The sequence below is a fragment of the Mytilus edulis genome, chromosome 3, assembly GCF_963676685.1.
Source record: "Mytilus edulis chromosome 3, xbMytEdul2.2, whole genome shotgun sequence".
Lineage (NCBI taxonomy): Eukaryota > Metazoa > Mollusca > Bivalvia > Mytilida > Mytilidae > Mytilus > Mytilus edulis.
Genome location: NC_092346.1, coordinates 54759763 through 54776076, shown reverse-complemented (window position 1 = coordinate 54776076; position 16314 = coordinate 54759763). Strand labels below are relative to the sequence as shown.

The 16314-nt window shown below is 31.6% G+C and overlaps 1 protein-coding gene across 1 annotated transcript in view; it reads left to right on the top strand.

The window, feature by feature from the left end:
• LOC139516866 (vam6/Vps39-like protein) overlaps positions 1-15376 on the top strand; it is a 36017-nt gene extending 20641 nt beyond the window's left edge. Inside the window, exons 21-26 of the mRNA XM_071307244.1 lie at positions 705-807; positions 1026-1071; positions 1989-2138; positions 4508-4642; positions 7461-7552; positions 15046-15376. Of these exons, the coding sequence (XP_071163345.1) occupies positions 705-807; positions 1026-1071; positions 1989-2138; positions 4508-4642; positions 7461-7552; positions 15046-15124 (605 nt within the window). The 3' untranslated portion in view covers positions 15125-15376. The remainder of the gene's footprint in view (positions 1-704; positions 808-1025; positions 1072-1988; positions 2139-4507; positions 4643-7460; positions 7553-15045) is intronic.
• Positions 15377-16314: the final 938 nt, after the last annotated feature.

Genomic DNA, 16314 nt, shown 5'->3' with positions numbered 1-16314 from the left:
TTCTTGTTGGGGGTTTGTTGTTCAGCCATTGTTAAACAGGAAGTGGAGGAATTTTGGGGAATTATGGGAAAACGTTTAATTAATCAGTTGTTAAATTTTTTAACAAGTTGTTAGTTAACACAGTCGTTATATATTTTTTGAACAACATAATTTAACACAGAAATTAACTAACAACAATATTAAAACTTAACGAGTTGTTAGGCTTAACTAGTTGTTAGCTTAACGACACTTTTGAACAACTGGGCCCAGAGTTATCTCCTCTTATTTGGCAAATTTCTAAACAAAAATTAATCAAATACAAACATGGTGTATTTTAGAAGTTACAGCTGTAAATATGATAAAACACATATTTTTATTAAACGTAGTTCACATGAAGTAAATACTTCTCTCAAAATTTGCTCATGTCGTTAAAGATCTAGACCAACTGTTATCTGCTACTTCAAAATCCAAGATAAAGGAAGACACCTGAGTCACCTTAAAAATTAAAAGTATCTAGTGAATGCTATGGTATCACTCTTGATGCAGTGGTAGTATCTTTATGTCCCTTTTTGACAAGGAAATTTTATTTTTTTGTAAATTCAAAACATATTAACATACAATTTATACTTTTATAACTTAATATAAGAAAGTTGATTTTGTTGCTATTGAGGACTTTGGATAACTTGTTTGAAAGATTTATGTTTTCTATGTTTGCTTTGTTTTAGGTTTTTATGAAGAAAGAGCCATATTACTGGGTAGATTAGACAGACATGAACAAGCATTAGGAATTTATGTTCATATTTTAAGAGATGATACTCTAGCCAAAAGGTAACAATTGCAATTTTCAATAGATATACATTGATTCTCCAGTTATAAAGAAATAGTCTGAAATAGTGATTCAAATACCAAATAAATAATTAGTAAGGAAAACGTAAAAATGCCTGTTTACTATCATGAGGCGAGTTAGAATCATTTGTTAAAAGTTATCCTAACTTTTTTTATTCTGAATACACATATAAATTTTGCTTTAATCCTCTATTTTTTAGGTACTGTTTGAATTATTTTGACAGAGGGCGTGAAGGAAATAAAGATGTAAGTTTGATTTTTATCTATTTTTGATTTTGATTATTATTTTTATACACTTGACTTCAACTTAATGTATATCTCTGTCAAAACAATGTTTAAATATTCAGATTTCAATATTTATTCATTAGTTAATCTTTTATTAGAATGAAAGATTTTGAAACTCTTTTCTTTGCAACATTTATGATAATTTTAGTTCTTTTTACTTTATAAATGACCAAAGCTAGTTCAACACATAATAGAATGTAACTATAAGTCCAAAATGCTAATTTCAGGACTATCATCCATCAAGGAGCACCACAGGCCATTCAGAGTGGTGCTCCACTATCCCTGAGTTATTGCACAAGACTTGAATTTCAAGCATCAAACTTGATTCTCTCAGAATGAACCTTAAATTTTTAAAATTATCAAAATAAGTCTAGAAACCAATTCTTAATTAGTTCAAATGCATATTAATAAAAGACAATAATTAACTTTTCTGTAGTCTTAAATTAAGATAAAACAATTACTTTATTAGCTCTGCACTTGAAATTTTTTTCTGTGGTGATCCTTGATTAATAGTTTTTTGGTCGTATATTGGTATCACGTCGTCGTCAGCGTCGTCCGAAGACAGATTGTTTCCGAATAATAACTTTTGAATGAGTAAAAAGAAATCAATAAAATTTTAACACAATGTTAATAACCACAAAAGGCAGCTTGGGATTGATTTGGGGAGTTATGGTCCAAAAGGTTTAAGAATTAGGGGCCCAAAGGGGCCAAAAACAGCATATATCTAGTTTCAGGACAGAAAGTTGTGTATTTGTATTTCAATTGTTCTGATGTTCAGGGTTCGACTTCTGTGGTTGTATAAAGCTGCGCCCTGCGGAGCACCTGGTTGGATATGAGAATCATCAATTCTTACCTATTTTTATTTTATCTATTTACAGGTGTATTATTATTTATTAAAAATGTATCTTCAACCTCCTCCATCATCTTCATTAGGAATGTCAGCTAGTCAGGGCATTAAGCCTCAACAAAATATGACAGCAGCCTTCAGACTGTTACAGGAACATGCTGCTAAAATTGATGTCTCTAAAGTAAGTATCACTGAGCTAAAGGTTTTTGTCTTGTTTATATGTGAAGATGAGACTTAGACCTGCTGATTTCAGAACTGTCAGTGATGTCCATGTCAACGATTTGTTTAAATATTTGGTAAGGGTAGCTTAAGGGACAGCATTAATAGTGTATAGATGATATTTGGTATTGTTTGAAGTAACATTGGCACATCTAGTGTCCATGCAGATTATTGGGCCCTTCTCCCCTACACACTATGTAACGAATTTATCTTACTAACTATCTTCATTTGTCGAATTTAGACAAAAATTGTCTCATTTGCAATCATACCACATCTTCTTATTTTAAGCTCACCTAGCCCAAATGGCCAAGTGAGCTATTCTCATTACTTTTACAAAAATCTTCTCCTCTGAAACTACTGGGACAAATTTAACCAAACTTGGCCAAAATCATCATTGGAGTATCTGGTGGAAAATGTGTCCATTGACCCGACCAACCAACCAAGCCATGGCTAAAAATAGAACATAGGGGTAAAATGTAGATTTTGGCTTATATCTCTGAAACCAAAGCATTAAGAGCAAATCTAACAAGAATTTAAATTGTTTATCAGGTCAAGATCTATTTGCCCTGAAATTTTCAGATAAATTGGACATTCTGTTGTTGGGTTGCAGATAAACTGTTTACAGCAATAATGTTCAGCAAAGTAAGATCTACAAATAAGTCAACATGACCAAAATTGTCAGTTGATCCCTTAAGGAGTTAGTGCCCTTTATAGTCAATTTTAACAATTTTTCAAAATTTTAGAAATCTTTATAAAAAAAAAAAATCTTCCGTCTGAAACAAATTTAACCAAAATTGACCACAATAATCATTCGGGTTTCTAGTTTAAAAAATGTGTCCGATGACCCAGCCCAATAACCAAGATGGCCAACATGGCTAAAAAAAGTACATAGGGGTAAAATGCAGCTTTTGGCTAATATATCCGAGACCAAAGCATTTAGAGCAAATCTGATAGTAGTAAAATTGTTCATAAAGTCAAGATCTAACAGTCCTGAAATTTTTAGACAAATCAGGCAACCAGTTGTTGGGTTGCTGCCCCTGAATTGGTAATTTTAAGAAAAATTTTGCAGTTTTTTGTTATTATTTTAAATATTATTATAGATAGAGATAAACTGTAAACAGCAATTTAATATGTATAGCAAAGTAAGATCTACAAAAAGTCAACTTTACCAAAACAGTCAATTGACCCCTTAAGGAGTTATTACTCTATAGTAAATTTTAAACAATTTTCGTAAATTATGTAAATTTTTGTAAACTTTTACAAAATGTTTTCCTTTGAAACTTCTGAACCAAGTTCATTATAGATAGAGAAAATTGTAAACAGCAAGAATGTTCAGTAAAATGAGATTGACAAACACATCATCATCACCAAAACACAATTTTATCATGAATTCTGTTTTCGTCTATAATATGTGTCCTTTGTTTAATATGCTGCTTGCACATAGACCAAGGTGAGCGACAAAGGCTCTTTAGAGCCTCTAGTTATATTAAAGTGTTTAAGTGTTCAGTTTTAATAACCTACTTCCATTGGTCTGCACAAAAATACTGATGTCAGCAATAACAATTTAATATCAACAACCTTGATATCACAATATTAAACAGAACCTTCAATACATTAAAATAATCAATTAGTGCCAAAGTCGTGACTCCACTACTAACCGTGTGTTGAAATAAGCTCTGCCTCCCTTCTAACCTTATATGGAAATTAAACAGTCTCCACACTGACGCTTTTAACCAATCATATTCCTATAAATGTATAGGAGGTAAGATAATATGCCATATTGTTTCGCTAGAAATATCATTCCATGAACATCTGCATCAAGATAAAAGTAATATTGAGTTAAGACTTGCTGCAACAAAGTATCCCAAAACTTAAATATTTAAATTAATTTATTTAGATTAGTACAGGAACAATAATGAATTCACAGTATTTTAATTTTGGTAATATTATATAAAATTATGAATGGAAAAAGAAAATGTTTCAAAGAGGAAAAAAACTCATCCAAAGGAGTAAGCATCAGCACAAGGCCACCAATGGGACTTCAATGCAGCAAGAAAATCTTACACCAGTGGGCTTCAGCTGGCCCCTAAACAAAATTGTGTACATGTTTTCACAATAATATTTCCTGTTTAGCAATTTCAGCTTTCTTTTACTCTTTGTCTTTTAGAAAATTGTCAGTTTTCAGCAGCTGTGTGCTGTGAGGATCTCCATGTTTCTAAAGCATTTGATTTGGGATAAGAGTGAATAGTTTTACCTGTCTCTTACTGTCTTCCAAAAATGGTAGTTTTAAGAATGTAGACTTCTCTCCTAATATTTCAAGGTTATTTTCAGACTTTAGAACTATTACCCACAAGTACTCCTGTTGCTGAAATATTGAGATATTTAGAAAAAGTAATGGAACACCAAGCAACAATAAAGAGAGATTGTCAAGTGTTAAAAAGTATGTTATATGCTGAAAATCTACAGGTAAGAATTTGAGTATGCATAATTTCAGTTTATTGCCGTCTGTAATGTATGAATATTATATTTTTTTATCTAGACATCAATTTGTATTATCATTTAAAAAGGAAGAATTTATGTCTTAACTTTAAAATTAAAGAATTTATACAAAATACATGTTATTTGCAGAGTTGATGGTCAATGGAATCATTATAATATGTACTATTACTGTACATGAATTATGTGAAGGGTATTTAAAAACAAATTTATCTTGATAATGGACATTCTAATATGACGTCCTTTTTACGCTTTGTAAACAAAGCCGTGTTCTAATGAGCACAAAATATGTTTGACACATGCGCACGAACTTACTGTTTGTATTTACTTTATTTCCATCGTTATCCTTAAAATATATACAGTTAAGCAGCTATCATAAACTCTTATTATATATTTTTATGAAACAACATATATTTACCCTGCTCGTAGTTTTTAAACTTATCAAATATGAACTGCAATGCACAGACTCCTTGAGGAGGAAACGGGAACAGCCAAACTTTTTTACAGTAATTTTGCACGCTTCGACTTATAAAAATACTGTATTTGTCCTATTAGAATAAATTGATTTTGGATAGAGGGTGCAGAAAATGGTAACCTGAGTTGCTTCTGTCGTAAAGTAACAACTGTGTAAAGGGTTTTATCTTTATGCTGTGGAAGATGTAGGCATACACAACCATGTCTATCTGTAAAGAGAAAATAACTCAAAAATCTAAGCACCTTACAATTTAACAACTCTGAAAAAATCTTTGAGGGATTCAAATTGTTATATGTCTTGTTGCAAACCAACGTTTCTGACCTAATTAATTGAGTGCCCCCTTTTCCCAGTGGCAAAAAAAACCTGTCCTCCTTATTGACTCACCTTTTCAAAATATTAACCTAAATGATTTTTATGTTAACACCTTCCTTTCAAAATTATGCATGCAATATTTTCCACTTGACATTTATCCATCAACAATCAATTATTTTCATAGTTATGTAATTCACATTTTAAAGTACTTGTAAGTAGTTACATCTTAATCTTCGAGTAATGGATCAATTATATCAATTGTTTATGCTCAATTTAAAGTGAAAATGCATGTCAGAGTTCCTTTGACCTTGACCTCAATTTTATGGCTCTTTGGTTCACAAAAATTACTAGGATACATTCAGTTTCTCAGTAATTATAAGTTATAGCTAGGTTAACTATATATGCTCTAAAGAATCAATATAATTGTAAGTGCATATTTGACATCAGCTATATAACCTTGACTTCTTTTCTGGTGTTTCATATCAAGTTTTGGTAATTAGATCAGTTTATAAAGTATGGTTTAGATTAAGATAAAGAAAAATCTGTTGTCTGTAACCAAAGTTCCCTTTGTAAGTTTGATAAACATAGATTCTCTGATTCTTAGCTAATTTATTTTTTCCTGACCTGTTGATTATTTTTATTTATTTATCGTTTGTTTCATTTAATCTCAGTTCTTTATATAGGTCAAAATTTAATTATGAATTGCTTTTCTCTCAAATTTCTACAGTGAAGTCACAGAAAAGGCAACCTTTTTGCAGACTATCTGAAAAGAAGGATTAAATTTGTCTGCATATTGTATAAAATCATTAGATCATTTAGTCTACCACAAATTTCTAGTGCAATACAATATTTTTCCACTTTCAACAGTAAAATTTAAAGTATTTAAATCCTGGAAATGTAATTTTCTGAAATAATCAATACATGTAATATATTTTTTTTCTTTTTGTCTTATTAAAAGATCTCAATAATTGCTTTTAGGGTAGAATAGGTTTTTAAAATGAACTTAAAACTAGATGATCTCTATAAGTCCTCAACCGACAAGTTCGAAGTGGACTTATGGTTTGCATTATGTCCGTCTTCTGTCTGCCTGTCCATCTATCAGTCTAGCAAATCAGTTTTCCACACTTTTTTTGAGCTTGTAGATATTGATTTTATATTAAATATATTGTTTTAACATGACAAGTTACAGATTAAGTTTAAATTTTGTTTTGGTTATAGCCTTTTTGTGCTAATGCGGCGTAAAGCAACCAACAATCAATCAATCAATGTTTTGGTCTGATGATTTTTTGGGCAGAGTTATGGTCCTTGGACTTGGAAAATTCACTCAGATATTCAGTTTTCATCAAACTGGAATATATTGATTTTATAAACGGTACATTGAAATGTTGAATATTCTATGTTGTCTGCATCAAGTATGGCAAAAATAATGTGATGACAATTGTATGTTATTCCTGTAACTTGAAAGTAACCTATTGCAGTCCAATTCAAAATTCTGATCGCGTTGCAATTTGTTTTATCAAATGAATCTTTTAGACTGGTCAGAGAAAATAAAAAATATCATAAAAATTTTCTTCCTGATGTTTTAATGAGAATAAAAACAGAAAAGATAATGAATTGATCTTTTGTGTACTGTTCAGTACTACATATGCATTAAATGTTACTTTCAATGAAAATTATATATATATACATCTTCATGCTTTATATATCATGTACTGTAGTACGCCGCTAGATTAAAACTGACGAGGAAAGGTAACACACGGCCAGCGAAAGCTCTTTTATTGAGAGCCCAGGTGGTCGTGTGGTCTAGCGGGACGGCTGCAGTGCAGGCGATTTGGTGTCACGATATCACAGTAACATGGGTTTGAATCCCGGCGAGGGAAGAACCAAAAATTTGCGAAAGCACATTTACAGATCTAACATTGTTGGGTTGATGTTTAGACGAGTTGTATATATATTATATATATACATATTTAAAAACAAAATTATTTGTCTTTGTTTCAGGTTCATGAACAAAGAATGTTTTACCAAAAAGCTAAAGTAGTTGTAAATGATGAGAAAATATGTAAAGTTTGCAAGAAGAGACTAGGAAACAGGTAATTGTTTCTCATACGTTAATTTTGTCACCTGATATCAAAAATTTTGGAACAGATTACGTAATTGTCTCAACCTTTTATCCATGCAAACCAAATCAATTCACATGTAATTTTCTTACTGTGTTTCACTACTTCAACAAATCATGTGACAGTTTGTAGAAAGGAGGGTGGTTAAAAGTTATAGTAAATACAAAAAATGTATTGATAAAGCAGTCAATATGTTTGCAACATGAATTGTTTTCCTGAATAATATATAACCTCTTAGCTGAATTCTTATATTTGGTTCAGAACAGACACATAAATTGTTAGTAATAAAATACACGATCTTATAGAAGGAAACATATTTTCATTTTCATAACAGCATAGACGACTGCAATACTTATGTTGGTTATAATACTGAATCATTTACCTTCAACTTGTTAGTCATCTGCTATTGATAACAGTGAAATTATTGGGCCAAACTGAACCAAACTTGGCAAAAAACATCTTTGGTGTATCCAATATGATTGCAAAGTTAAAATGGACCATAGAGGTTAAATGTTCTATCAAATTTAAAGAGAAAATTTGATAGGACAAAATATTCTGAATGTCAAGATCTACTAAGGGGTTATCCATAATTGTCAACTATTTTCTAAAGTGTACAAAAGGTACACTTGGGGGGAGGGGTTAAAAAATCAACATTTTTATGGTACCCTTTTTTTAGCTCACCTGGCCCGAAGGGCCAAGTGAGCTTTTCTCATCACTTGGCGTCCGTCGTCTGTTGTCCGTCGTCGTCGTTGTTAACTTTTTACATTTTGAACTTCTTCTAGAGAACCATTGAATTGAATGAAATAAAACATGGCATGAATGTTCCTTATGAGGTGCTGACCAAGTGTTGTTACTTTGTAGCCGATCCATCATCCAAGATGGCCGAGAGCGGAGGACTTAGTTTAACATAGGACCCTATGGGAAATGCATACAAATGACTTCTTCTAGAGAACCACTGAATGGAATAAAACCAATCATGACATGAATGTTCCTTATGAGGTGCTGACCAAGTGTTGTTACTTTGTAGCTGATCCATCATCCAAGATGGCCGCCAGCGGGGGACTTAGTTTAACATAGGACCCTATGGGAAATGCATACAAATGACTAAATGGAATGAAACCAAGCATGACATGAATGTTCCTTATGAGGTGTTGACCAAGTGTTGTTACTTTGTAGCCGATCCATCATCCAAGATGGCTACCAGCGGGGGACTTAGTTTAACATAGGACCCTATGGGAAATGCATACAAATGACTTCTTCTAGAGAACCACTGAATAGAATGAAACCAAACATGGCATAAATGTTCCTTATGAGGTGCTGACCAAGTGTTGTTACTTTGTAGCCGATCCATCATCCAAGACGGCCGCCAGTGGAGGACTTAGTTTAACATAGGACCCTATGGGAAATGCATACAAATGACTTCTTCTAGAGAACCACTGAATGGAATAAAACCAAACATGACATGAATGTTCCTTATGAGGTGCTGACCAAGTGTTGTTACTTTGTAGCTGATCCATCATCCAAGATGGCCGCCAGCGGGGGACTTAGTTTAACATAGGACCCTATGGGAAATGCATACAAATGACTAAATGGAATGAAACCAAGCATGACATGAATGTTCCTTATGAGGTGTTGACCAAGTGTTGTTACTTTGTAGCCGATCCATCATCCAAGATGGCTACCAGCGGGGGACTTAGTTTAACATAGGACCCTATGGGAAATGCATACAAATTACTTCTTCTAGAGAACCACTGAATAGAATGAAACCAAACATGGCATAAATGTTCCTTATGAGGTGCTGACCAAGTGTTGTTACTTTGTAGCCGATCCATCATCCAAGATGGCTACCAGCGGGGGACTTAGTTTAACATAGGACCCTATCGGAAATGCATACAAATGACTTCTTCTAGATAACCACTGAATAGAATGAAACCAAACATGGCATAAATGTTCCTTATGAGGTGCTGACCAAGTGTTGTTACTTTGTAGCCGATCCATCATCCAAGATAGCCGCCAGTGGGGGACTTAGTTTAACATAGGACCCTATGGGAAATGCATACAAATGACTTCTTTTAGAGAACAACTAAATGGAATGAAACCAAACATGGCATAAATGTTTCTTATGAGGTGCTGACCAAGTGTTGTTACTTTGTAGCTGATCCATCATCCAAGATCGTCTCCAGCGGGGGGCTTAGTTTAACATAGGACCCTATGGGAAATGCATACAAATTACATCTTTTAGAGAACCACTAAATGGAATGAAACCGAACATAGCATGAATGTTCCTTATGAGATGCTGACCAAGTGTTGTTACTTTGTCTCCGATCCATCATCCAAGATGGCTGCCAGCGGGGGGCTTAGTTTAACATAGGACCCTATGGGAAATGCATACAAAAGTCTTCTTCTAAAGAACCACGGAATTGAATGAAATCAAACATAGCATGCATAGTCCTTTCTTTATGAGGTGCTGGCCAAGTGTTTTTACTGTGTAGCCAAATTTTATCTGTTTTTATATGATTTCAAAAACCCAAGTAGAGTCAGGTGAGCGATACAGGCTCTTGAGAGCCTCTAGTTTAATCACTTTATAAAACAGTCAGATATGTTTCAGTTTTTTTTCAATGCAAATTTCTATATTAAACTATACTATGATAGACAGGATATTTTTTTTTATCAAAAATGATTGCGCCTTCTCTTGAAATCTGAAAATGGTTGATGTACACTTTTTGAGGGAGGGTGGGGGATTGAAAAAGTGTATGCTTTGTACACTTTGGAAAATGGTTGACAATTATGGATGACCCCTAACACGATATATTGCTTATTGAAGTTTTTGCTCCTTTTTAAAATGATTATTTTTTACCATTTTTTCCAATTACCTTTGAAATGAATAAATAGAGTATATCTTTAGACATAGAATAAGATCGGTATTACCAGATCCACAAAACATTCAACTTATCTGAAATTGTCAGTAACTCCTAAAGAGCTATTGTCCCTAAGGGAACATCCATTCATGTATATGTTTATTTTTCTAATTTTTGACCAAAAACTCTAGTAGATAAAGAAAAACTATAAACAGAAAAATTTATCAGCATAACAAGACCTACAATTAGGTCAAATAGCGGAAATTTTCAGAAGACTCAAGTAGTAATTGCCCTTTAAAAATGATTTTTGTTCCCCTGTTTTGGCATACCTTTTCTTGTTTGGCAATACTTTGAAACTAGTTAAATTATAAAGGATTGCATTTCTTCGTTAAAACTGGGAAAAGCCTGTGTTTTTAGATTGGTTATCTTTTGATATTTATGAAAATTTAGAAAAACCTTGAAATTTGAACAATGTATTAGCAACTTTCAATAGAAAAGACCAAATTTAGATGTGGGTTACTTCCCTTATTCTGCAACCAAAGTTTGTATTGTCTCTTCTTCCAGCTAACTATAGAATGTATGTCTACACACAGACATATAATAAATCAACTGAAATGCAATGCCTATGAAGATGTACACAATATAACAATAGTTCTGTCAGACAGTAATGTCAAATTATTGATCTATGTAAGGAGAAAAACCCTGGATTCAACTAAGATGAGTTAATGAACTTCAATGATTATTACAGAAATAAATCCATTAAGATGTGCATGAATGGGGTTTATTTGTAATTGTGCACACTGCAGGTTGAATGGAGTTTAATGTACATGTCTTTTCTTTAATTGAGAAACAAATATATATGTATATATGGAAAGTTCTAAGGCATGATCACAAAACTACTTAGTTGTTAAAAAAGGCACACTTAAAGAGTATCCATTGAAAGACATTATGAATTAAGAAATGGTATGCAAAAGCAATTTAGGCATATGTGTAATATATAGCTAATATATTGAAAGCAAAATGCAATATACTTGTATTTATATTGATTTTATTTTTGGATCAGCTTTCGATTGGTTAATATAGAAAGTGAAATATGACAGAGAAAATAAGAAATTGGTGTTTATGATAAATTGTAACATTAAAACACATTTTATGTATTTTTGCGGATGCATAGAAACAGTTTGAATGTTATTGATGTACATAGAACATTAGTTTAGCATTCTCATTTTTAACAAATAATCATCATTTACTCCATTAGTTCTTACGAATTTGCTTTGCTCTTGTTTAATAATAGAAATTACAGGATGACTAAGATTTGTCGATTTCATTCATTTATTTCACAAGATGTTTTTTTCATATAAAGAACATATATGGTTTTAATAATCCAATCAACCTTGCTTATTCTCAGAATTTTCTGAGATCTGGGTTAAGATAACTTTGAAAAAAAATGAAAGCATCATTAATTACTTAAATATCATCTTGTTTAATTTCTATGTAAATTACAGGAAATGTTTAACCAATTTCACAGAATCAATTATGTTCTGAATTAAGCTCCACCGAGTGATAAATAGTTCATTATTGTGGTTTAATCAAGGTTCTATAATAACTACCACAAATAACTGCTATTGAGTGTTACAACCTGTTTTTATGGCTTTTAAAGCAACTGACTTCTGAAAATTATGTTTGACTAACCATCCCATTATAGCTGGGTAAAATCAATAAGGCAATTACATTTTATAGCTGGGTTGTGACTCAGATATTTGGCTTGAAGGTTATATTTCTATTCAGGTTTATTATCTTGTATTTATATATGCATTATTGAGAAGGAGGAAATGTAAACAAACAGGTAAAATAAACAGGTAGATGTATTTTTATCTGTGAGGAGCACGGCATGTTCTAGCATTATAATTGGGTTTAATTCAAGTTTAGAGTCTGTTAATGTTTATGCACCTTGAACAAGAGGTTAAGAAAGAGATTACCAGTAACTTACTGCACCATATAGAGTTAGTCTATATTTGGTAAGAGTATTAAAACGGGCAAGCCATACTTATGATTCTACACAACATGGCCAAGAATTATACCATATATATTAATAGAGCTCTTAGACACTCTTCCTAGACAGAGACTGTTGAAGTTTTATTCACAAGATGTTATGTAATATGCATTTAAAAATTTCAAAGGCCTAACACATGCAAAAATATTTGAATAAATGCATTTAAACTTGATGTCATAACCAAATGTGAGGACTATAGGACAGACAACCTCTGAAAAGTTGCACTAAAAAGTAAAATTACAAAAATACTGAAATCTGAGTAAATTCAAAAAGGAAAGTCCCTATCGAAGAATTGTAGGTATATATAACCTGTGACTTTCTGTCCGTTTACCTATATAAAGCCTAAAAACTCCTGCAAAACTTAAAGTGTAACTTTAGATCAACTGAATAAACTTGATAACTATATACGATAACCAATTATCCAGTTTTTGAAAAATGAGTCCATGTAAAAAAAAAATGCAGATGCTGCATATGTTTCATAAGAAAAAGTTTGAACAGAAAATTTTACAATAAATGTCCCTGCCTATGACTAATGATTAAATCTATATTTGTTGCATACCTAAAATAACATAGATGACATCTGTATATTGTCATTTGAATTTTATCATTGGATTTTACCTGGACTTACAAAATAATAAGTATAAATCCTTGGTTACCAATAAGTCTCAGTACATAAGAAATGTGCAGTTATCAAAAAGAAATAAATACAAATAGTTTTAAACACACATGTAATAAGTAACAGGATGGGCCCATGTATAGTGTATTAGCTGAGTAGTAAAACCATAGAAGAAGGGTAATGCTATTTTGGTTGACCCTCTTTCTAACCTCAAATGGTTGGTCTGGTAAATTTGACCAAAAAAGCTTATTATAACTGCTTTTTTATTATAAATGTTAACTCTTGCAAAATTACATGCTGACTATTGTTTTAGCATTGTGGTTTTTGTGCATCTTCGCTAGCAAAGATAAGCATTGTGTCATAATCTGATATGAAAAATTTGGTTAACCTTCAAATTTTAGTTTGTGACTGTATACAATGACTTTTACTTTACATACATGGCAAGGGATATTGAAGAAATTATATTTTACTTTTTACTTAGGCAATCATATAGACTACTGTATTTTTTCTGATCTCTGTCTTCAGTAGTTCAATTAGTTAAAATCTGTTAATTGTAAGATGAGGAAGTTGTATGAAATGAAATACTGTCAAGTATATGCCTGAAGTTGACAGCTACTGTATAACATTGACAAGTCTTGCATACAACACTGTGTAGAATACTTATACAGTTATCATTGATTTTTATGTCCAGATAATGACCACACATGGTCATCTGTAGCTCCAAGCCATTCTCAGGACATTAACCTGTCTGTGTTGTTAAGGTATACAAAACAGTAGTAGACTGGCAGCTTCTGAATGAGAATTGTTGGATTAACTGGGATGGAAAATTGCTTACTTATTGTTATTTTATAACTCCTGGGAAATACACATCCTCTGAACAGACTTAATAAATGTGTATTACATGTAAATATCAAGGTTGAATTATACAACATGTTCAGAAGTTTATAGATTTATTTACATAGTTTATAGCTTTATAATATAGCTACATTATATTATCACCATGTTGTCCACTATTTGGGTATTGTTTAAAAGCATGTATATGCACCCCAAAATTCATCCATATAGGATGGAGAGATGCCGCATTGGCACTCATACCACATCTTCTTATTCATATTTTTGATGTTTGCATATTGTGCTATTCAAAAATTAACAGGCGTTATTTCTCCATATAAATGATTGAGAGCTTTCAAACATATTTTCCAATATTTTCTGAAAAAGAGGTCAAACCTCTTGACTTTGGAGTAAAAATATCCCTATTTTACCTTCCTTCAACATTACTTTATGATGCCTTGTTATTTGACTGTAAAAATTTACCAATTATTGTTAAAACAATTTGTTTGTTTATTCAATAGTAGGTGCTCAATCTTCCTGACATGTTATGTTTGTCTAATTACATGAAATTCATTCAAATGATTAGATTCATTTCAACTATTGGATGCATGTGAAACTATTGTAAACTTTAATAAAGTAAAATCAATAATTATAGAAAAATAACTTGAGATAGACTATAGCATATATCTCAAAAAAAAGTTTTGAGAAGATGATACTTATGCAAAAATCATATGGGTTTTTTGGGGTCTGATTTTTGTTAATTGCCCTGTTATTATATTCTAAAGATCTGTTTTAAGAGAAAGTTATTTTTTTGGATATGAATTATTGTTTGTTCTAAAGTTTTATTTTAAAATATTCATGCAGTTTATTTGTTAATGAATTATTTATAAACGCATAAATAATTTGCTAGAGTAAAAATGATTAACGTAATTGACCTGTTCAACAACAGATAGCTAACATCACCATAATATTTCTATATGCATAGTAACAGGAGAAGAAAGTGCCAAACTACTCATAAAAAAATCTCAATGCAATCATAAATATATCATTTTATAATAACAATTGATTATTTTACTTTTCTACTAATTATCTATTCTTTGTTTTTCAGTGCATTTGTGAGATATCCCAATGGTGTGATTGTTCACTATTATTGCTGTAAAGATCCTAATAAATGTCCAGAAGATTGACGACAGATGGCTAATCATATTAAGGACTTAGATTGAAAGGATTCAACATTCTGTGAGACTAATCATTATAGATATAACAGGATGTGAAAGTTCCAATTATAGATGACATTTTATGGATTACAAATGCAAAGTAATTCTGTATGGTTGATTAACCATGTGATATATATAAATTACATGTATGGCTTTTAATGTATTATGTAATATTTACACTGACGTATGATTCTATTTATAATAAAAAAATCTCTTATGCAATCTTATGATCTCTTTTGCTAGAAGTTCAACAACCTAAAATTCATCCACTGAATGCAAGTCCAGGATTTTGGAAAAAAAAGAAGGGAGCGTTCCAAACTACTCAAAGCTGAGAAAGCAACATTTAAAAAAAACTGTACATTAAAAAATATATGTATCTTGATGAGGGGACCTGCCCCCTACCCCATCAATCTGCCACTACACCATATATATATTTTGTCTTGAATATGCATGAAAGATTTGTTAAGATGTCAAACCCCAAGCTATCAGTCAATACATGTCTATACATTTACATGTGAACAGGTGTTAAATCTTAGATTATGATCATAATCATTCATCTTGTATTTTGTTATACATTGTACAAATGAAATCACATGATATTTTGTGAACTTACATTTGCAATATGAGCTAGTTTATATATAGGGACCCATAATATGCCTATTACAATTATTATTGATTATTTGTTCATATCTACAAATGTTAACTAAAAGCATTGGAACTAAAGTCAATAAAAAAATTCCCTACAAGTATAAGTGTAATTTACTAGTGTCATTGTCCTGCTTGGTGAATCTTCTTATATTAAATCCTCTCATTTTCACCGAATTATAAAGCAAATAATATAAAATGATTAAATTTCAGAAATTATCATTTCAAAGTACTGTTTTACTAATGAAAATGAATATAATTTTAACCCCTTCAGAATCTTAATCATTGATACAGTAGATGGTACCTTTTAAGGTACTGTTTGGGAAATATATAAATATCAAAATGAGGAGATGTGATATTATTGCCAATGTCAGAATTAAAATGAGGTTGTGTTAAGCAATTATAGGCCATACAGTCTTCAACAATGAGAAAACCCCATACAGCATAGTTGGCTTTAAAAGCCCCCAACATGATGCATGCCTGACATCATTTATTCAAACAAGATGATCTTGAGA